Below are 25,068 nucleotides of genomic sequence, written 5' to 3'. Positions count from 1 at the left end.
AAGCAAAAATGAAAAATAGGTCACAAATCCACTTTTCCTTCAAAAAATCACATCTTTGCAACAAAAAACTTTTAAGGACTTTCAAATACGGCGTTTTAAAGCTAAAGAGTTACATTTTCAAAATAAAATTTGGTAAAGTCATTCCTTTTAAAAAGTATAATTATGTAACATGAAGAATATGAGGTATTTTTGGGCATCTAAAAATCCACTATTTTTTTAAATCATATCTTTGCAACAAAAAACTTTTAAAAATTTTACAATACGGCATTTTAAAGCTAAAGATTCATCTTTTCAAAAAAAAAAAAAATTATGTCATTGTTATTTCTATTAAATGTACTTATGTAACAAGGCGAATATGAGGTATTTTTGATTAAATCGTGTCTAAAATTGAAAATTGATATGTTTTATGATATATTTTGGAAAATTCCAATTTTAGACAGAGTATATACGAGTAACATCCGTGAACCGACCTGTTGAAACGTATTTTGTCCATCTTTTTTCTGTAAAATATTCACAAAAAAGTTTCACTTACACACTATATGAATCGCATTGACCCTAACAAAACTTTGCTGCCGTGCCGTTCGAATTCTAGTTGACCAAAAAAATTGATTAAACATATCAATCGAAAGAGGAGAATTCAAATTCTTTTTACGTCTTGGTCCGAACTTTCTATCTCATTTCGTCTTCACACAGAAAGCATTCGAAACTTTATATGGGGTCTCTCAGACCAACTTACGTGTTTAAGGGTTAAGTTAAAATAAAAGTTAATTTCAAAAATCATTATTTATATAAAAATAGAATATCGTAATTTTTAAAAATTGCATTATTATAATAACCAAACAATTATAGTATTATCAATTATAAATTATTAAATACATTTTTATTTATAAATTAAGTTTATATGAAATAAAAAAGAAATATTGTTTTTTATACAGACATTTATTGCTTCTTTTACATTTTATAATAAAAAAATTAAAAATATAATTTTAAGTATGTAGTGTAAAATATAACCTTTTATATATACAATGTATATATAATATATCAATAAAATATAATTCTATTTAAAAGTTTATAATTATTAAAGTAATTAAAGTATTATTATTGAAGTATTAAAATTATTAAATTTTAATATGATTATTTCAAAGTAATCAGTTAATTTTTCTCGTAAATCATGAACCAATATTCATACCAATAGTAAACCAACTGCATTAAACATTCGTTCTTCATGTGCTGAGAATGGTACCGTTGTATTATACTATCATTTATACAGATGAAAAGAATAATTGTTGCTGAGATCTAATAATTAACTTAAAACAAGTTAATAATTAATGTTTAAAAATACCTAGTTAAAGTTAAAAATTAATGCATTTAAAATTAACTAAATTAAGTTAAAAGTAATTAACTTTTTAAATTTTTGTTTAACATTTAACTTTTTAACTAGATTCTACACAAGCCTGTCAAATCGTCATCGAAATGATGAAATATCGATGTTCTTATAGAATATATTAAGAGTATAAATAAGTTTCCGCCGTTTTTTATCAAAAATTGAGCATTTATTGTGAAAGAACGGTACCTAATGTTTTATTCGAAGTATTGTCCATCGCTAGCCACTACTTTTTCCCATATTTCTGGCAGCATACGGATACCGCGTCGGAAGAATGCTTCATCTTCGGAGCTATCCACAAATCGACCCAATTTTTTGTATCTTCATATGATGTGAAGTGTTGCTCAGACAGGCCATGCGCCATCGATCGAAACAGGTAGTAATCAGAAGGAGCAATGTCTGGTGAATACGGCAGGTGGGGTAAAACTTCCCAATTGAGTGTTTTCAGATAGGTTTTGACCGGCGCCGCAACATGTGGACGAGCATTATCATGCAGAAGAATAACTTTGTCGTGTCTGGAGTAGTAGTGGGCACGTTTTTCCTTGAGTACTCGGCTCAATCTCATCAATAGTGTTCGGTAGAGAGCCCCAGTAATGGTTTCATTCGGTTTGAGCAACTCATAATACACGACACCAAACTGATCCATTAAATACACAACATGACCTTTTTTCCATGAATGTTCGGCTTGGCTGTCGATGTTGAAGCATGGCCAGGTGGTCCCCATGATTTCTTCTTCTTTGGGTTATCGTAGTGGATCCATTTTTCATCACCAGTGACTATACGATGCAAAAAACCCTTTTGTTTATGCCTGGCAAGCAGCATTTCACATGTGAAAAATCGGCATTTAACGTTTCTCGGCTTCAGTTCATATGGAACCCAGTTTCCTTGTTTTTGAATTATTCCCAATGATTTTAAGCGATGAAATTGCTGGTTGAGTCACTCCTAATGTAAGTGCAAGTGCTTCTTGCGTTTGGCACGAATCTTCATCTAATAATGTTTCCAATGCCGCGTCTTCGTACACTTTCGGCCTTCCGCTACGTTCTTTGTCTTCGGCGTCAAATTCACCGTTCTTAAACTTGTGAAACCACTCACGGCAACTTCTCTCACTTAAGGCAGCCTCACCATATGCTTCTACAAGCAATCGATGCGCCTCGGCTGCAGATTTCTTCAAATTAAAGAAGTAAATCAAAAGTTCCCGTAAATGACGCTTATTCGGCTCAAAACTCGACATTTTCGCACAAAAAAAGATATATGATGCTGATACAAAATTGCTAATATTTTAAGGTTATGTTGTTGCCAGATGTCCAACCTTACGATATAACGTTTTGCAACAGACAATTTCAACCATAACAAACTAGTGGCGCCATTTTTTGTGAAACGGCCGAAACTTATTTATACTCCTAACTTTTCTCTTTAAGAATCTGTTGAATACAATTAATGTGTTACAATTAATCTTTCTTTAAAAATATCTTATATAAAACACAGTTTTCGAAACAAACTTAAAATTTCAAGTGATTTCAATGTTTTCGATGTAATATCGATGATTTCCACATCGATTCTCGTCCATTTTTTGCTGGGTTTAAATTTAATGTAAGAAAATCAAAGTAATTTGTTGCTAACATAAACGATACTAAAACATACAAGTTAGTCGATTAGGTCATTCATCTAATTTTATAAATAGCAAAAAGAAAAAGTTACACTAAAATTGACATACATATTATAGCTCGTTCATATACCTATATAATGTAAACTTTCGACGAAATTTCTCTAATAAATATTCAAATTTTTTTATAATTAAAAATTACAAAAACTATTAAAAAAATATCAAAAAATAATAACAATGCATCTTGTTAGTATTGTATCTGATATTACTGTATGTTATATAGAAGGTTTTGCTTTAGGATGTAATTACGCTCGGCCTCTGTTTGCCCGCGTCTTGTTCCAAGAATGATGTAAGCTTCATTCTGGACAGAATATTTCGTGACAGAGCTCTTTTAATTAATGATCTGTATTCCGCGGACCTCAGCCTAATCCAGGTAAAAATTTTAAAGGACGATCATCAATGGCTATTAAGTGGTGCGATACCCGTTATATGGTATGTCGAAAAATGTCTGAAATATGACCAAACTAACATTACATTTCAAATAATAACATATAGTACATATATTAAATTAAATATTTTCCGAAAATCTTAGAAAGCAATGGAAAAGAATGCTTACATATTAATTTTATTTTTTCAGTATTGTTTTAGCACTCATTTTTTTGATGATAAGCAGCACAATATACGATATATTCATATATCAAAAATATTTACTAAAGAATAAAACTCCCATTAGTAAGTATGTGTATAAAACTTCTTTTCTGGCACTAGACTTTCTAATATTGATCTTATACCGTATTCCTCGTATTCTTAAAATATCTTTTTATAAAATTTCATTAAAATGATATTGATTCCATAAATTGCTCAAATAATAGCAACTTACGTAGAGCATAAGCGTGATTTTCTTTAAGAATACGAGGGAGATTTGGCTCGTGATTTTTATATCAATATAGATACCAAAAATTTATAATTATGATTTAGGTGTGGTTGAGGAAATAGAAATGCAAAAGAAGATAGATTCATCAACACCACGTGAGAAAAGTAGAATTAAGGAAGTATTAATCTGTTTTTCCATTTATACTAATACAAAAAGTATATTTAACACAAAAGTAAGTCCCAACGAGATACCAGTTATACATGGCTTAAGATTTCTGACCATGCTTTGGATAATCTTGTGCCACTCCTTACTTTTTATGGTAGATTTTATCGGTAAGTACGTTAAAATGAAAATTATAGAATTGGTTATTTATGTCTTTTAACGTATCATTTTCCAAATGTGCATAACGAACAACATTTCATACACGTGTGTAGATAATAAAGTATGGTTTTTGAGAATATCGGAAAGTTTCTTCATTCAAGTGCTAAGCAACGGATACCTGTCAGTAGATACTTTCTTCTTTTTAAGTGGATTTTTATTGGCATACACATATTTAAAAAATAAAACAAAGGAAAAACAGAATATATCATTTAATTATGGGGCAAAGCTGAAGGAATTTTCTGTCAACGTAATAAGAAGATTTATCCGGTACGTTTTTCCATTTTAATTTGCATAGACAATGAACAATGACAATGTTATAAGCGTAGACAGCATTAACGGCACAGTAATGAGCAAAATAAAAGAATACGATTTAATAATTTAATTTAACACATCTAGATAATAATGAATGCTCCTTTCGTGTTTTTTAAAATTACATCTAAAAATTTATTTTTAGATTGACACCGCCTTACATGGTGATGCTAGGAATAGTGCAATTAAACTCGACTTGGTACGACAAGACCTCGCAATTCTACGTAGGTCAAGAAAAATCGCACGAAACTTGCGCGAAATATTGGTGGAGGAATTTCTTATACATCAATAATCTGTTCGATTACAATACAATGGTATAAACCACTGGTTAAATCAAATATTATTATATATTTGTTTAAGATCATGCTCGGAAGTACGTAAAAGATTACTTTAAATTGTTGATGGAATTTTTTTTATTTTCTCACAGTGCATGTCCTGGAGTTGGTATCTAGCTAGTGATATGCAATTCTTTATAATCGGTCAGGCGCTCTTGATTTTGTCGTCTATGTAAGTAAAAGAATTGTTGCACTAAAAAAAGAAATAATTTTGCAATATTAAAATATTTTATTTCTTTCTTTGTTTCTCAAATACTTCAAAATGTTTATGTGTTTAAAGAGAACAGAAATAAAACATTTTAATATCTCAAAATTGAATGTTTCTTCTTTTAAGCGTGATCAAGAGATATTACACACATATTTACTGTGCATAAATCCGAATAAATATAAACTGCTTTCAGATATTTTTACACAGCTGTTGCCATACTAAGTATGCTTCTAATAGGCTCAATACTACGAAGCGGTTATATTTCTTATAGTAATGAATATGTTCCGACGTGAGTTGCAAAGTCATCTTATTAATCGTAAGAGTAATTAAATAAATGTGTGTATTTTTGTTATTGCAGCATTGATAAATACGATAGACTTTTAAGTAGGTTATACTTCCACCGTGGGTTCGAATTGGTCCATATATTATTGGAATGATTACAGGATACATTATAGTGAGACTAAACAGAAAGTTAAATTTATAACGGGTAGAGTAATACTTACATACTTTTAAATATGTATAAAGAAACTTATTAAATATACATGTATTTTAGACAGAAAGTTTGAAAACATAAACAATAGTTGGAATAGCGATAAAGTATGTAAATTACTGAATAATCTTTAAAAAAAGCATGTAAAGAATAACTATTAGAGATCGTTATTTATAATAAAGCAAGAAACGGATTTGCTTATTTAAATCTACCCATACAGCACAGAGAGATTGCAAGAACATTGCAGAATGATTTCATTGAAACATTGTAATATTGCATTTTGATTGCAAAACATTGCTGCAACATTGCTGGAAGGTTGCAGCAACATTAAGATGTCCGCTTTTTGAAATATTGCATTGAAATATCCCATTTTTCCAAAATATTCACATAAATATTATTACATCACATAATTCCAATAAACAAAACAATATTTGTGTAATATTTTAAAAAACATTTTTCGCAAAAAAAAATTTCGGGAATATTTTTTTCGGAAATTTCGAAGCGGTCATTCATCCAAGTCGCGACTCCGCTGAACGTTGTTTGACTTCCGTGATCGCTGCGAACTGATTCCTCATGATGACCTGTGAACACTTGATGCTGATATGTGTATATAACTGATAGATCAGATCAATATACGTTATCGAAAAAATGAAATATGTATAATTAAAGCACAATATTTATATAAACAAATATAAAATTATAGTTTTTTTTACTAATTTTGCAAATGCAGAATAGTATCTGGAATAACTTTTCTGTTATTTGTTTAAATAAGATGCAATTAGAAAACATGTATCAATATAATACAATAATTAAATTAAATATAAAATATTATTATTTGAAAAACAATTAAAAAATATTGTTTGTTCATTGGGCTGTAGATCGTGATTTCTACATATATGGACCTATTTCATCTATTGATATAAATATTTATGTTTCTTAACAATACTATGATGCACACAGCACCACGGGACTGCATGTCTTTTTCTAGATGTCTTAGAATCAACATTTGAAGGATGTCTGAAGACGTCTATGCAAAGTCGATTTGCAATCAACTTTGAAAGCCTGACTTGGATGAGTCGACTTACAGTCGATATATGGACGGTTGTATTTTTAGGGAATGTAGAGATTCAGCGGAAAATTTAGTAACGTCGCCCGACCTTAGTTTGCTAAATGCGGATGAATAATTATGGATGAGTTAAATTAATATATTATTATACACAAATATTCTGCTTTGGCTCTTTATTGCCACTACTTTATTAAAAAATTATGATATTGCAATGTTTCCGGAATATTACTGGCATATGCCATGCGATGTTGCAGGCATATTGTTAATTTATGTTTCTGCAATGTCTCCGTAATATTGCATTGCAATCTGCAACATTGCAACGTTGCTGCAATGTTCCTGGAATTTTCTGTGCTGTATGGGTACATTTAAATTATAACATTTTTAATATAATGTGCAAAATTTCAGAATACTGTAATATTATTTTGGATTTTTGGAGCTGCTTGCAATATTTCCGTTTTATTCGGCTTGTACAACCGAAATATATCTATTTTGTCTACTGCCATCTACGTTGCATTGAGCAGAACAGTGTGGGCCATAGGTATAGCATGGCTTGTAATTATCTGCTTTACTAAGCACGGAAGTTAGTATAAGAGTTTAATAATTTATAGATAAATTTTATGTTATAATTAGCATAACTTTATTCTTATTTATCAAACACTTGACTTCATTACAGGTATCGTTAAGAAACTGTTGTCATTTAAAATCTGGATTCCTGTTAGCAGATTAACATACTGTGCTTATCTTCTGAATCCTTTTATCATAAATTCAATTAATCTGAACAGTGAAACATCTGCTCATGTGGAGTTTCTGTCCATGGTAAATGCATGAACAATGAAAACTTTGACATCGACAAAGAAACCGCTTATTGTCACAATTTTTATTTTTAGTTCGCCACATCTATAGGATACTTTGGAATTATTTATTTCTGTTCATACGGATTGTCCTTAATGGCAGAATTACCGTTTACCACACTAATGCAAACATTCATCCGGTCTCAGAGGAAAAATGTAAAAATCTCAAGTTTATCATTTTGCAAACGTGAATGAGAAATGCAATATGTATATACATTCCCAAATAGCACATGGACATCCATGAGACATCCATCAAACATCCGTCTGTAGACATTGGGACGTCCAATGGATGTTTAATTAGGGTCTAATGAGTGGACGTCTGATGGGCGTCCATTCGAAGTACGTTTGCAAATTTGCTGGACGTTCATTGGACATTCAAGACAAGTCATATTTTTACAATGAAACACATAATAACAAAATAACATGCACGACAATATCTCATCGGTCACGTTTCATGTATAACAGTTCTAATTTTGTCCGCGGAATGTCGCTACTGTCAACTCGGAGTTCTCGGCTGAGAAGTCAAGAGTCTTAAGAGGATGCTATAGTGACCGAAGAACTTCCTCGACGTCGGCATTGCAGATTATTTTTCGAGGGAGACCAGGCTATTGCTCTTTGTCTAACTCATAGATCTGTCTTTGTTTTTCGATTATTTCGCCATCTCCGAAAAAACCTATCAACTACAGTCACTACTCTGCTTGCCATTGTTTACGTGCGCTAAGCAAAATTTGTACACGTACAGCTGTTTACATGTTAAACTTTTTTGTTAGGCTTTTGACTGGAATGACACACAGTCAGTGTTGTTTGTTAGAGTTTTCTAAAGTGCGACCTGGTCTCATTTCATACATACGAGCTACAGAACGTTAGTAAATGACAAAAGTTAACCTCGATTAACAGATCCACGAGCCGAAAATAAATAAATTTTTAACTTTTTGTTCGATTTTCTCGTAAAATTTACCAGCCCGCACTTTGTTTTGGTGCGTACTTTTGTTCTGTAAAAGGATTTTGTGATCTGTAGAGCCAATTCGAAAATTTAATGAACACTGTAATGTGTCGGTAATTCCCGTCACTATAGCATCCTCTTAATAGACGCCCAAAATCGGACATAGGATGGATGTCCATTTCATGTCCATGGACGTGTGGATCTAAAACGGTTGTCCATAGGATATCCTGTGCTAACTGGGTTGTTACGTCTGGCGCATAAAAATTTCTTTCTTTTTGCAAATCATCCGTATACATAAAATATTATCTTTTAAACCGTATAACAATTGCTTGTACATGCTGCTTGCAGCCAAAGACTGATGTGGTAGCATTGCGGAGGTGCATCCCAAAACAAGGAGAGCGTCCCGCTAATGAACCAAGAGGGCCAGCTCCAGGCTTGAATGACACGAACGATGAGCCGATGCAAGCGAAAGCGAGTGTCGACAGGGAGAAGACTCCCGGAGATGACGATGACAGGAATCAGCCACAGTTTAGCATCAACCTAACCACACTGTTGTGCGAGAGCGTAATTCAAATACCGCGCGTTCCGATTACCCTAGACTAAACGTGCCATGTCACGAGCGAGTGAATGCAAGTAAAGTCATTTAATTAATAAAGTATCGCAATTCATAAAGCTCAATGTATTAGGATTTAGAGCCAAAATGGCGTCGGAATGTGTAAAGAGTGCACACTTTCATAATGTATCTCACACATTAAGTGCAATTATTTACCATGAAACACCGTGAGATGCGTGAGATCTATTGTTGTACTCTGAGAAATAAAACGATATTAAACATTTAAAAACATGCCTAATTTCGAATAAATTAAAACTTTTAGATTTTATAAGAATGTTTTTAAATTATTGTAGGACAGACTTTGTGCCCTCATGCCACAATATTGTTTTTAAACTTATCAAAACTTTTATTATAGCACGCATCCATTTTTCCTTAAAAAAGAAGATATTAATATTAACGAATTGAACACATAGGGTAAAAACGCCTATTATGGGATAGGCTCCTAATATGAGATAGCGAGGTTTTCGTTAAACTAATAAGCGCATATGATTTATTTTATTATGAACGTATTACTCTTGGAGTGAAACCTATTTAGTAGAAAATTTATTATTAGATCATATGTGCAGTCGTTAAGAAAAAAATTTATGAAATTGGATACTGTTAAGTTTTTTGGAAGTGAGTTTTTAAACTTTGTTTATTATATAATAAATAACCCAGGTAGCACATAAACGTTCTAAAAACGTTTCAAGAACGTTTGTTCGATACGTTTCATAACCGGTTTCGAGAAACGTTTTTTATGAGTAAAAATGTCCACTCAAAAAACGTTTAATAATACGTTTCTATTTCGACAAAAAAACGTTAAAGAAACGGTCAAAAAAACGTTTCTTTTCTTTAATTGTGAAACGTTAAAGAAACGGTCAAAAAACGTTTCTTTTCTTAATTTGTGAAAAGATTTGTTTTCTCAGATAGTTAATAAAATAATGCATTTATATAAATATAATATATATATATATATTTTTTTTTTTTAAACATAAAAATAAAATCATCAATTTTCACATTAAATTTTTATGATAAAAAAATTAAAAACAAAATAAAAATTCTTATGTAAAAAATTAAAATTATATCTAAGGGAGATATTTCAATATCAAGACCTACATTGTTGACTTTGCAACTAAAAAAAGGGAAAATGAAAAAAAGCGCTGTTTACATTATTTAATAGAAAATGTGTATCCGTATCGGCCTTTTCGATTACTCAATGTATTTCGTTGCGGCGGCAGCTGGACCTTATAATAAATCATTGTGACGAGAAGCCGAGTTTGTTTTACAGATATTCGCGCGTGTCACTTTAACATCAAGGAATCGAAACGACTTGTTGAGTATCACACAATACGAGGTGTGTTCAAAAAGTATCGCGAATTTTGTGTTTTTTCAAAAATTATTTATTTATTCATGAATATCTATTTTGTCCCCTTCAAAGTAATCCCCATGAGATATTATACACTTGTGCCAATGGTTTTTCCAATCTTCGAAGCACTTCAAAAAATCATTTTTTTTTATCTTGTTCAGCTCCTCCTTCGATGCCGTCTTTATCTCGTCAAGCGTAGCGTAACGTCGTCCTTTCATGGGCCTCTTCAGTTTAGGGAACAAGAAAAAGTCACAGGGGGCCAGATCTGGGGAATACGGTGGCTGCGGCATCATTAGTGTGTTGTTTTTGGCCAAAAAGTCGCGCACAAGCAACGATGTGTGAGCAGGGGCGTTTGGTACGAATTTCGCGGCGACCCGTCTCATGCCCAAATCATTGATAAAAATCGAATGGCACGAGCCAATCGATATGTTTAGGTCCTCAGCAACTTCTCTAACGGTGATTCGACGATTGGCCAATACCATTTCCTCCACTTCATTAATTTTTTCGTCTGTTGTTGAAGTGCTCGGGCGTCCGGAACGCTCTTCGTCGTTCACATCTTCTCGGCCTTCTGAGAACATTTTGTACCACCGATAAACGTTGCTTCGGTCCAAGGTAGCTTCTCCGTATGCCACAGTCAACATTCGGAATGCATCCGCGCACTTAATTTCGTTTTTCACACAAAATTTGATACAGGTTCTTTGATCCATTTTTTTGAATAGGTAAAAATCGAAGACGATCCAAAACACGTGCAAGCAAAGCAGCTGTCAACAATTAAGTGAACATTCAAAATGGCCGAGCTTGTCGGCATAAGTGAGAGACATGAGTACCAACATAACGCCACAAAAAGATCGAAATTCGAATATACGTAACCCGCGAAAATTCAAAATTCGCGATACTTTTTGAACACACCTCGTATTGCTTATTGCCGGTCTGATTTAGCGTAGTGGACGGAGCCTCGTGCATTCGCGATGCACCTTGCAAGATCGATCATGCCAAGAGACGCGTGCATTCTACGTACAAGTCTATCTTCGTTTACGAGGAACGCTCTTTACGTACTACTACTACTAATATACGCTCTCATTCATTAAGATTCTGCGCTTAACGATTACGAAGTTGATTCTGCTTAACGTTTACTGTAGTAAAAAAAAAAAGAAAATTGTCATGTGTCTGTTCAGTCGCAACTAAAAAAAATAAATGTTACACACTTGGGGGGGGGGGTTATCGCGTGACAAACTCAATATCGGATTCTTCTCAAAGAAAAGAGGGAAGAGACGTGATGAGACAATATGACCGTATTTGCTGTTCTATTGTTACGACGCATTACAAGAAAGCGATAAAATTTTTCGAACAAATATATATTATAACAATGTTGGAATGGCGATTAAATCTGCAATGAAATAATATCTACAGGTTTTAAATTCAAGTTTCAAAGTATTAAAACTGAAACGGATTTTTGGAGTTTTTTTTCTGCAAAGCCTTCAAACCTTGTTATTTGATACGAGATACACTCGTGTATCGGTTTACAATGTTATGACGTCTCGACAAAATCAATAAAACAATTAGACATGAGATGATTTTTGCTAATTGTATTTGGAAATATCTTTAATTTAGCTTGAATATTCGCGAATGGAGCGAAATGAGAATTCAGGTCATCTATTTTATTTTAACCATTTGTCGTTGCTGACAAGTTTTTTTTCAATGTTCTACCATCGGCTAAGGCAATACGAACAGATGACATCTTCAGCCAATCTTTTATAGAATCTTCAATTTTGTTCACTGCAACGTTTGATTCAACGCTCTTTACAGTAGCTGTAAGAAATTTAAGTACATTTACTAAATATGATTGACAATGTTGCAATGCTGACTGGCTCTAAAGGAAAAGAAAAAAAGACAAACCTATGGTCAAATCTTTTATTTTTAAAACTTTGAAAGCCTTTTTGGGTGCTCTTCCTGCCCAATTAAGGATCTTAGCATAATTATCCGTAATTATTTTTTCTAACGTTCTTCTTGTTATTTGGGTAATTGTTGTACCACCCGATATATTTAAGACATTCACCTTTAAAAGAACAATATAAATTTAATAAAAAAGAAAAAAGGATTAGAAAAAGAAAAAATAAGCAATATGCAAAAATATTTGAAAAGAATCTATCATAAATTATATTAAAAATATGAAAAAAATCTTTATTTTTTCATTAAGCTATAAAGCTAATAAGTCTTTGAATAATATTTAGTAGTTTATGTTATTTTATTAAAAACTGCGAATGTACTTTCATTGAATTTATAATAATTGTTATTTTTTTCTTTTTAATATAAAGTAAAGCGATTCTATTTTCTATTTCTTAAAGTTCTGATTTCTTTATAAAAATTATTTTAATTTTGGTGTAAAAGCATATATATGTATATGCTAATTAAAACGTGAAACATTGTTTTTAAAGTTTTATACTAATATCATTTTTTAAGATAAAAAATGCTAGAAAAATGTTAAGAAGGTTTTATTTACCAAGTATTCAAAATTTTGTCTTATATTTAAAAATTTTTCAATATTTTCCAAATTCTCATCGGTATCAACTGGCATTTCAGGAACATTTTCTACATGGGATATGTTTGATAATTTAAAATGTGCAGAAAGTTGTTTGAGCATCGGAAGAAGTAAGTTCATAGAATTTTCTATGCTTACTAATTTTGTTAAAATGAGGCAAGAAAAATCTGAAAATAACATTCTACATTAGAACGTTTAAAAAAAAGAACAAATCTCTCTTTCCATCTCTCTTTCTCTCTCTCTCTCGGATTACTTTGTTGTTGATGATTTTGTTTTTCAAGAAAAGAGCATAGTCCTGAGATAGTATTTAATTATATGTATAGAAGTCATTTGTGATTCCAGAAATATAAACAAAATTAAGAAAGACAGAAAATACTAATATATAAAGAAGTTAAATAATAAGTGCTAAATCTTGCAATACGTAGAGAACAAAATATGATCATTAACGAACCTATGTTAAAAGTGAACAATTAATTAATTAAAACCAAAATCGGTAAGATAAGAGACTTACACATAAATAAAAGTGAAATTTAAGATGTCATTCTGAATAATATGTCTCAATGTTATCGGTAAGTTATGTTTTTTTATAAATAATTATTGTTATTGTAATAGCTTTATAAACACAAAATTAATATCTTACTTGATTCGTCAAACTCTGAAGTGGTCATTGTAGTTTTGACTATATTTTGCGAAGAATTAACTGGTTTTTCTGAAAATCTTTGAGAGTTAATTGTAGCAGATGTACGTTTTGAAGCACTGACAGTTGTCGATGTTGATGTTTTGGAAGGAGTGATTATAGGTCTTTTCAGTAAGATATTATTATTTTTTGTTGGCGTTCCTAACATAGGAAGTGGTGGAATTTTATCGTGTGCTGTTTCTTCATTTTTATCAGACTCTGAGGAATCGGAATAAATATGAGAAGTTTTCCTCAATTTTCGTTTTGGTCGCTGGTTGTATATATGTTGTTCTGCATCAGTTTCTAGAGTAGATGTAAATTCAGCATCTACTAATCGCTTCCTTGCATCATCATAAGAATCTAAAATAATCATGTATAAGTTAGAAACTTTAAATATTATTAATTCAAAAATTAAAAGTGCATACAATATAAAATAATTGAACATAGTATGGTAAAAGTTTAATACAAAATTTGGTAAAAAAAAATGTATTGCGAATATATAATAAAAGAAAATAAAGAAATTTGTCGCAAAAATATAATGTATAATACTTTAATCCAATAATATATAAAAACGTATAATAAGATCACAATTAAGTGAATAGAGTAGTATGTGACATATACTGAAAAAAACAAAAGACAAATATGAGGAATCTAATAATAAAATAGATTAAATAAAGTGAAAATGCAAATACGTGGTTTTTTAATTTAGAAAATAAAAAAAATTACCATATGTACGTAATACTCTGCATTTAAATTTTAGCCAATTTACTTGTGGTGAATGACATTTTTCGATAGCTTTACGAATTTGTATTGTCGATATTGCTTGGGGCCAAAAACAATTCCATGATTCATCTTTATTTTCCAACCAAATATTAGGGACAACCTCAACTTCAGGTTTCTGTCCGTCGTCCATTGGAAATTCAATTAATGAGTACATTATACGTATTCTAAAAGAAAACAAAACCCTAAAAAGTGAACATAAAGTGCTTATATTACATTTTATCAACAATTTTTTAAATCTATTTTTAAATATAAGTGTTTAAATCAAAATAATATAAATATTATTAATATCAATAAATATTAATTTAAAAATTCTTTGAAACAAAATCATAAACTTACATAGATAAAAAACATACACTTTTCTAAAAGAAAAATAACAATACGAGAGGAACATAAATTAACTATGATACGTGAAGGAGAGGAAACACAATATAGGTCCCTTTTTCATGTCCAGGTAATAACATATTTTTATGTTTTACTAACGCAAAAGGAAATTCTTCAATAACAGGTGATATGTGAGACACTTTGAAAATGTCCAATAATTTGGATGCACACGGATAATCATAAAATTCAGAAATATTCAAGAACTGACGACAAATTAAAGAATAAGATTGATCTTCTAAGCATAGAATGTTTACGATCTGAACAATAATATCTCCTTCTATCGAAACACAATTGTTAGGGAAAGAAATCGTCAAAACATATGTCGGGGTTTTTAATTTTTTATATTGCAAAGTCAAGCCTGTTGTATTTCTAAGTATAGGTCCTTCAAAATGCTTCTGCCTTGGTTCTAATTCAGTTGCTGGTAATTCAGTCTTCGAATAATAAGAAAGTTCGTGTATCCGTCTACAAAGTTGTGCATGAGGATTTGCGGAAGATCTTACGAGTTTTTTTAATTTCCCCAAATAATTCTCGAAAGGAAAGCAACTAATAGTATTTAAATTACCAAAATTCTTTACATCTGCTACTAAATGAATTAAACTGTGAACATTATATGTTACTTCTCCATAAGAATTTTCAAAATACTTAACAAAATTACATAAAATTTCCTCTGCAAAGTCAATATATTTAGAAATATGATTATCATTGCACAAAATTGTAATACTGACATAAAACATTAAGAAATGATCGTAAAGTTGTTTAGGCAGAATGTTTATTAAAGAAACTGGACCCACATACAACAAGAATAACCTAAACTCATTTGCTTTCCATCGGCTTAAATCTGATATAGTTCTAGGTTTTCTAGGAAATTCATGTACTATGTGAGAGGACAATGAAATTAATTTGTCTGATAAATCATTAATGATTCTTCCCGACAATCTAAACGGAGGTTTCCCTTTCGATACCCATAATGTTAACAATTTTCTCATTACACCTAAATAAACTAAATGCATGGGATCTAATGGAACCTGATTCACTAAATCTAAGTTAAGATTCAACAATGGGGACATTCTCTTATGATGTTCTTCATGTATCTGTGTATCAAAAGTCTCTTTTGTTCTAAGTTGTCCACTTGTACATGGAAAGATCATTTTATGATTCATGTACTCTCCCTCAATATTGCATTTTTCACATCCATGCTTAGAATCGTGACCTGTACAACATTTGAGAAAAGCTCGTGCAGGAGCATCACAAATCAAAGACCTAAAACTAATCTGAAATATTTTATGGTCTATTTCAATATAATTCTTTGATATATCATTAAGCTCTTGTATCCAATCTTGTAAATAAAGATCAATAGTTTCTGGCTTTCCTTTGCTAGTAAATAAGCCCACAATAAATACATTTGATTTTAAGGCAAATGACCTACAAAGAATTGGCCAGACAGAGATATTATTACTTTTGAACAAGGGTAAACCATCAATATTAAAATCTAAATCAATAATTTTTGAGCATGGTTCTTTTTTTAACAGAGGATTTAACTGCTTACGTGTACCAAAATAAGTAAATTTTCCATTTTGCAAATTAATTGATTCAGTAGTTCTTGGAGTGTCTAATAACGATTTTCCAGATAATGGTATATTTTCATGAAATTGTCTTAATAATGATAATAAATCGTCTAACGCTGACAATGTAATATTATGTTTTAAGGCCCAATATCTCAATTTATTTTGAAAACCATCAGACGTTTCACTCTCTGAAGAATTGTGTTTTTCTTGACATATTTCAGGTGTAATATTATTAGGAGCTTCATCAAGTAATTCCTTGTCTTTCAATTCATTATCTTGTAGACTGTTTCTATAATCTAAACTCGAGTCTGAATCTGGATCTAACAAGTTTAAATGTACATGATTGACTGAATGTGATGTTGATGGTTTAGAAACTTTAGAAAAAATGTATGAGGGCTGACAAGAATCTGTCTGATTATAATGGAGTTCATCCAATAACTCATGTACATGCTTTTGTATGTTTCTTTTTGTCTGCTTTCTACTGAGAAATTTGGTTTCTTTTCCTTTGTTCATATTTAAACAATTGAGAATATTTTTTTCTGTTATTTTTGTAATGAACAAATTATTATTATATATATAGATGCTAAAATATTTATCCTTTCCTGGAAATTGTAATAAGTTAAACATTTAGGTTAGGGAAAGACAAAATAATATAGCGGTATGATTGATAATACAAGAACATATATATCAGCAAAAAAATCTTTAAAACATTAATCAGATATACCATATATACATCATTCCATGTGTAAATATAAATATATATATGTGATAAATTATACGATAATTTATTCACATATCTCAGATACCTTTTTTTGCTGTATGAATACGGAAATGTATTACAAAATATTTTAGTAAATCAATATATATATAAAATCTCATTTTACTTGTGCAATAATAAAGTGTTGTTAATGCTGTTTAGTAAATAATGCGCCGCTGCTATGCTGCGAACCTGCAATTATTAATCTGCTTGCACGTTTATCACAAACATAACCTTTATATGATTTGACTAGAGAGCATCTAACTCTGACTGAGGGAGATGAGAGATGAGAGTGGCGAACTCGATCACGTGACTCTTTTCTCTGAATGCCTCTGATTGGTTGCAGGCGCCAAATCTCTTACTAGTTATAAAACGTCTCAAAAACGTCTTATGACCCGATTTGAGACTTTGTGTTGTTTGGGTATAAGAAAAATTAACTTTTTTAAATAAAAAATTCCTCATATCCATATATATATATATATAATGTATGGATATGAGGAATTTTTATTTAAAAAAGTAAATTTTTCTTATATGCAAAAATGTAAAAAAAAACGTTTCTTAAACGTTAAAAACTGATATCAGAAACGTCTTTTATGGTCTGAAGATCGCGAGGGACAAATAATGGAAAAATTATTATAATACAAAAAAACTATATTTTTTATGGTCATTCGAAGATTATCGCCATTTTTTAAATAAAATTATACAATTTTTTTTACATAATATTATATTGGTTTCAAATACGTTTTTTGAACGTATCCATAGTTTCATAACCGTAAAGTGCCTTTGAAAAACGTTTAAACAGAAACGTTTTTGAAATCATAGTTTAAGAAACGTATTTGTTACGATTCTACAGTTAAGAAGAAACGTAAAAAATACGTTTCTTAAACTATGGTTTCAAAAACGTTTCTGTTTAACCCTTGTGTTGCCACCCAAAAAAACTCACAGTATCTGCCACCCGGGGTACCCGGGTACCCTGCCTATGAAATTCTTGGTAAAAAGGAATTCTTGACCATTGTAACTAAAAATGTCGATCAATATATTTAATTATTCATATTCTATAGGAAGGTATTTCTATCTGAATATAACAATTAAATTGTGTAATTATATTTTTACGATATGCTATGTGAAAATCATGTTCTTCCTATCTGGGTATCCGGGTACCCGGGTGGCTCATACGTGTTTTTTTTTCCAAATGCAAACTTTTTTCAGTTAAAAAATTTTTTCAAATATATGGAATGAAAATTTTAATAAAGAATCGGTCAAATCATGGGGATCCAAGAGTATTTTGGCCAATCTTTTTTGCGAAAAAAATTATTCAACAAAATGTACGCCGATGGGTACCCGGGTACCCGGGTGGCAACACAAGGGTTAAACGTTTTTTAAAGGCACTTTACGGTTATGAAACTATGGATACGTTCAAAAAACGTATTTGAGACTAATATGTGCTACCTGGGAAATATTTGGTAACAAATTCTACATGCAGTAATAGTGTAAGGTCATTAATAGGAAAATATGAGAGATAATGATTTGCTTAATTGTAAAGATTAGATTTGGTGATCGTGAAACTGCAAGGCGTAGAATTCATAATATGAGATACTCAAGGTACTCCTAATATGAGGTATAACCTACACTCGCGCCGCGAGCGGCGCAGTTGTAGCTTGTATCTCATATTAAGAGTACTCTGGCATACGCGCGGAGATGGAAGATAATAATCGTGATTTGAAGATATCTATTTAATATTTATATCATAGTTTCATTGTTTTTTTGTTTTAATGTACTCATGTGCTATAAATGAATTATCGCGTTGTTTTGTAAATTTATTGCATATTTTACCGGTTGCATATTTTATAACCTCAAAATGTCAAGTTCTGTATTTTGTCGATGTAAGAATGAAATTATAATTACTAAGTATAATTAAAATTAAAAACTTATTATGTCTCTATTTTTATATAATAAAAGTGTTTATATACAAACAAAATTCTTCTTTTTTCCTTGGTTTCCTATTATGAGATACTATCTCATATAAGGAAATCCTTATGTCTCATATTAGGAACCCTTTTTTTGAAATGGCAAAATTGGCACTTTTGATAAAAAAATTCATATAAAACAAAGTATAGCTATTATCGATTACTGACTTTTGGTGATGAAACTTAAATATATTTCCTATAATTTTAACATAAAAATAGAAGTTAATGTTATAAATTTAAAAAGTTACAAGCATTTAAAAAAAGGTATCTCATAATAGGCAACTTTACCCTATAATAGTAGAAGCGTTGCAATGAAATCCTGTGAATAAGAACCATTGTAAATAAAATTGATTTATATAATTTATGATTTTCTTTCTTATTTAAATACACATATGCACGTTTTAAATGTGCCACATGGCGCCAAAATGGCGGTACATAAACTTAGGAAACTATAGACCAGTGCTGTCAGCTACTTGCAACTTTCGGTCGGATTTCTTGACGCACGCCTATTGCTCCCCTCCCGCCATTCGCGCCCTAGCAAGTAATCCGGCAGCGCCGGATATTCGTAAATAAGGACCGTTACTTCGTCTCAGGACTGTGCGTAATACAAAAATTTGAAATATCATAAGTCATCAGACATAATCTAATTGTCTAATGTCTAATAATAATGCAAAAGTTAAAATTTTTTCTCAATTTTAATAATTGCATTTGAGTAATCTTTTATTACTATGTAATAATAATTGTCATAATATTGTTACGTATATTTATTACTTATGTGTATTGTATAATTAAAAATTTGTATAAGTTATTTATTATTCGAAGCTTTTAATGCGTTCCTTTAATTACGTTGATTTATTTAAAAACATTATATGTATATAAAACTAATTATAATATATAATTATACTAAACTAAATAATAGGTTTCCGTATCACTCAAGAAATAATATTATTGAAACATTTTAAAAAAAATGGTTTTTCTAGTAAGCTATTTCATCAACAAAGAATGAGGAAATAATTTGCGTAAAAAAAGTATTTACAGAAATTAAAGCAAAGAGAAAAGAAAAGAATATTTGCAGAATTAATAAATTAATTAATTCAATTTTCTAAATTGTTCTAAAATGTAAATTTATGAGAGATAAAATATCTAATATTAAAAAAGAAGATGTTCGCATCAGCGAAGATAATGAAATATTTTTTAAGCAAGAACGCTTATCTATTTTTGTATATTTAAATTTTGAAAAGGGACATTCGAAATATGTGGATCAAAATATTGAAAAATTCAAAGACAGAAATTAACTAATTTTGGTTAATTTTATGTATCTTAAATCTTTAAAAAGACTTTACTTTCGGTCGTGCTTTAAGAAACAAATTATTTTGCAAATTGCATAATATTTTCGAAAATTATACATTTTTTTATAAATTGTTTCTCAGTCGTTTTTAATAATTAGCAAATTTTCAAAGCAAGTTAAATTTTTTCTTACTTAAAAATTACTAAAACATTATTAAATTGCATTATTAAAGATTTAATTAAATGGAAGTATGGAATTGTTTTTCCACATAAGTTTCTTGGTGAATAATACAATTCATAAATTTAAATCTCAGGAACTTTGAATGTTGGACCTGTACATCTCCTTTTTTTCATGTAAATCGTGTGTGGTCGTTTAATCTTTTTTAAATCCTTTTTAACCAAAAAGATACAAGAAATATTTTTTTGTAAACTAAATATTTATTACGTTTACATTAATGTATTCTGTTTTAATAAATCTATCTGGGTTTCAATCTTATTTTCAATCGGTCTTTAATACCGTATTTTTGGTGCTGAAATCCTGATCGGTACGGATTATTTTTTTTTTTTAATCAGTTTCAATCGCACATTTTCGGCAAAGAATTTCCTTATTCTGATTGATCGATCAAATGCTTCGAAGCATTTGTAGCATTCGTTTAACCGTAGCCTATGAATACCAGATTGTTAGACACATTTTTAAATGTTTACTTTAAAAAATTTATTTTAACGTTTATTTTACTAGTGTAAAATACTTTTTTTATACGAGACATTTCAACCGGTTAATAAAGGTATTTTTATACATCATAGAAACGTTTGGGCTAAGCGTTTATTAAACATTTATTAAACGTAACTGTGTTGCAACGTATACAAATTTTGCTTAGCGCACGTAACAATAGAAAGCAGAACAGTGACTGTGTCCAATAGTAGTTGATAAGTCTTTTCGCAGATGACAAAATAATCGAAAAATAAAGACAGATCTACGCGTTGGACAAAGAGCAATAGCCTGATCTTGCTCGAAAAATAATCTGCAGTATCAACGTCAAGGAAGTTCTAAGATTATTATAGCATTCTCTTAAGATATCTAAAAGATATTTTTAAGGCTACTTTTGAAAAGGTGTCGTAAAGACATCTTTTTAGATGTTTTAGGCCCGGTTTTTCATTATCAGGTTAATTTGTAATTAAACTTAACCTGATGTTTTAACCAATGAGCTTCACTTATGGCATCATCATGGGTAAAGCTCATTGGATAAAACATCAAGTTAAATTTAACCATAAGTTAACCAGATAATGAAAAACCGGGCTTAAAGACGTCTTACGTCCCGATATAAACTTTGCACTGTATGGGTTGGAAGAGGCTTCGATGCAGTGTTTAAAGGACGTGCCGCTTGCCGCTTTCCAGGGGGCATACGAACAGAGGAAGAAGCGTTAAAGGCGGGCGATTGATGCAGGAGGGATGTATTTTTAAAAATATTAAGTAATTCTATATATATTTACAATAATTTTTTTCTCTGGATGCATCTCCGATACTTAGAAAACGAATCATGTATTTTAGCATTTAATTACACATACTTCCTCATTGTTTTTAAACTTGATCTTATTATCACACGAATGTATGTACACTCAAGTGTTTTTTTGTTGTTTAATTTTTAATTTGGCTGTACACATTTTGAGTTGTGCAAAATTAAACAATAACTTAGGATTTTGTTAATACAGTTTTTTGAACAAAATTTTTATACGAAAATGTTCCTTTGACAAATCGATTGTTATTCTAAAGGGCAGTATTCAAAAACATCAAAGATGTACATCTTATATTTGTTGTTTAATGTTAAGCAGGGATGAAACGATATTTCTAATGATATTTCTAAAATCTTTAAACGTAGGAAAATTTGAAATCAGGAAAATTCTGAACAATGGAAAATTAACAATATATTTACACTTTTTTAAAAAATACTGTGTTTTTTTTAATAAACTGATTTTTTTTAATTATTTTTAGGCTAACCATATTACCGCCACTTTTTTCTTCTACCGATTGTGCAATGCGTCAAATTTTTATAAATTTCGTCTTAATTAAGTAATAAATATTTTAATAATTTGAGTTTAAAATCTGTTAAACAACATTTTGACAAACAGAGTCGTTCCAGTTTCAATATAAAATATTGATTATAAACAATGTTATTCAATAAAATGAAAATGGGTGCCATATTTATAGCCTCTTTTCTTCTATTATAAGATTTCTTAATAAACGACCGTAGTTGGTCGATTTGCTTTTTTCTTACACTTGAAGGTTGTGGATAAGGCATTAAACATTTCAAGAAATGTTTAGTCACAGCCATTAAAAGTAAAAAAATAAGCAAATTGGCTAACATACGGTCATTTATTAGAAAATCACATAATAATGAATTTCGGTTAATCAATGGCTTTTTATTTATTAAATGGCTTTTTATCTATTAAAGCAAACATTATGGATAAGGAGTTAATACTATAAGAGGCTGCTAAAGTAACAAAAGAACTTCCTCGACGACGATACTGTAGATTATTTTTCGACCGAGACTATTATAGATTCTGCGAAATCTGCGAAGACCTACTTTTGGACATCATATACTGCTCTGTTTATGACAGTTTAACTTCGCTGAGCAAAATGTGCATGTGGTAAAAGCACTTTATTTAATCTTTTTTGTTAGGTGTTTAGTCGTAATTTCACACGGACAGTGTTATTTGTGCATGTTTTCTGAAGAGCGCTTTACTATCATTGTACGTACGAGCTACACAACTTCTGCATTAAGGTAAAGTTAACCTCAGATGACGGCTACACGAGTGAATTTTTAATGATTTATTAAATTTTTGTTTGATTTTTTTGTAAAATTGAGCACCTCTACTTTTCACTTCTCGCGTATTTCAATTCTTAAAAAAGTTTTTGTGATTCTGTAACGTCACTTCGAAGATATTTTATGCACTGTAAATGTCAATAATTCGCGGTACTTTAGAATCCTCTTAATGTGATTAGTTAGTTCTAAAGGTAAGAATAAATCATAATCATTCTAATTAATTGTTTACTGTTAGTAAATAAATGCGGTTAAACAAATGTTTACCCAAGTATAATGTTGAAAACGGCCAATTTAACGAGCAAAATTGATTTAATTCAGGATTTACAATTACATTAATATAGTCGCTAATAATTGGAACGTTTCGGCTTTACTTAGCCTTCATCAGCCTATTAATACAGTTAAAAGTTCATCTCTTTACAAAAGAATTTTCTTTCCTCTTAGATTTAAATTTCTACAAATAACAATTTTCCCTAAACTGTCTTTTTCTAAAAAATTATCGTGTGTATGTGTCGCATACCGTCTATGATTTTTTCTTGATGGCGAACGGGTGCATCGAATGTTGTGTGTGTGTGTGTGTGTGTGTGTGTGTGTGTGTGTGTGTGTGTGTGTGTGTGTGTGTGTGTGTGTGTGTAGGTGTTGAGTCCTCCAAGCAGTCACAACTTTTTTTCCCTCCCTCCTTACATGATGAAGAACTCACGATCACTCACGGTTTCATATGCAGATTTTACTTTTCAAGCGTAGTTTTTGCCACGTTTGTTCTCTGTGTGTTGACGCTGGAGTTATTGTTTTGTATGAATTGTAAGAATTTTTTGTCATAGATCAATTAAAAGTCTTACTTGGAAAAGTATTTTAACAGAAATTATATGGACGTTCGCCATCGTCGACGGTCTTGTTGCCGAGACAGACAGAGCGCAAGTAAGGCAGAACCGTTAGAGCAGAATTCAGTAACGTATGTTCGTGTTATCTTTAAGTGAGTCGAGTAAACAGAAATAGGAGTCATGAAGAAGGTCTGTGTCATTCTGTGAGTTTAGTGGTATGATAATGATTTTATTTCAAAATAATCCTACTTCTCTCTCCATTCAAGTGACTCTACAATTCCAAAAGCTTATGGCCTTCCTAAGGTACACAAAGAGAATTTTCCCTTTAGAATTATTGTCTCCTCGGTAAACACTGCTCTTTATCCGATTGCAAAATTCTTACACAAAATCATCAACAATAGCTTACCCTTTGACTCTAGACAAGTCTATAACAGTTTTGATATCGCGAAGTCTCTATCGGGAATGAAAATTAGGGAAGAATATTGTTTATTATCTTTAGATGCGAAATCCCTGTTTACAAATATTCCTCTGGATTTGGCAATGGACGGTATTCGCAAGAGATGGCCGTTAATAGAGAACAATACAAAGATTCCGTTTGATAAATTTGTATTTGCTCTAAAATTTATACTGTCTTCCACGTTTTTCACTTTTAATAATGTTTTTTACAAACAGACTTTTGGTACACCAATGGGATCGCCCTTATCACCCATTATAGCGAATATCGTGTTGCACGATTTGGAGGAAAAAGCGTTAAAGTCAATAAATTTAGAAATACCGTTCCATTATCGTTATGTCGACGACATTGTTATGGCAGCACCTCTGAACTCACTCAATTTTATCCTCGAGACATTTAACAGTTTTCATAATAGATTACAATTCACCATTGAATTGGAACAGGACCGTAGCCTAAGTTTCTTGGACCTTCCATTAAAAATAATACCGACAATACAATCATCATTGATTGGTTCCATAAAAAAACTTTCTCTGGTCGTAATTTATCATTTTTTTCTCACCACCCAATATGCCACAAAATTGGAACAATCTATAACATGGTGGATAGAGCGCTATTGC

General features: G+C 30.8%; 1 protein-coding gene and 1 pseudogene across 1 annotated transcript; one reads left to right on the top strand and one right to left on the bottom strand.

Annotated features, from left to right (window-relative positions):
- The window catches only part of LOC113003266, a 35,295-nt pseudogene extending 26,009 nt beyond the window's left edge, over positions 1-9,286 (top strand).
- Positions 9,287-11,861: 2,575 nt separating this feature from the next.
- LOC113005566 lies at positions 11,862-14,623 on the bottom strand. The gene is made up of 5 exons (XM_039448528.1): positions 14,344-14,623; positions 13,582-13,977; positions 12,903-13,108; positions 12,299-12,458; positions 11,862-12,211 (listed from the first exon to the last, which is right to left on the bottom strand). The coding sequence occupies exons 1-5, from the start codon at positions 14,552-14,554 to the stop codon at positions 12,066-12,068; spliced, it is 1,119 nt and encodes a 372-aa protein (XP_039304462.1). The 5' UTR covers positions 14,555-14,623; the 3' UTR covers positions 11,862-12,065.
- Between the last annotated feature and the right edge of the window lie 10,445 nt (positions 14,624-25,068).

This window comes from Solenopsis invicta, chromosome 4 (genome assembly GCF_016802725.1).
Source record: "Solenopsis invicta isolate M01_SB chromosome 4, UNIL_Sinv_3.0, whole genome shotgun sequence".
NCBI lineage: Eukaryota > Metazoa > Arthropoda > Insecta > Hymenoptera > Formicidae > Solenopsis > Solenopsis invicta.
The sequence above is the reverse complement of the archived record's forward strand: the minus strand, read 5'-3'. Positions and strand labels throughout refer to the sequence as shown.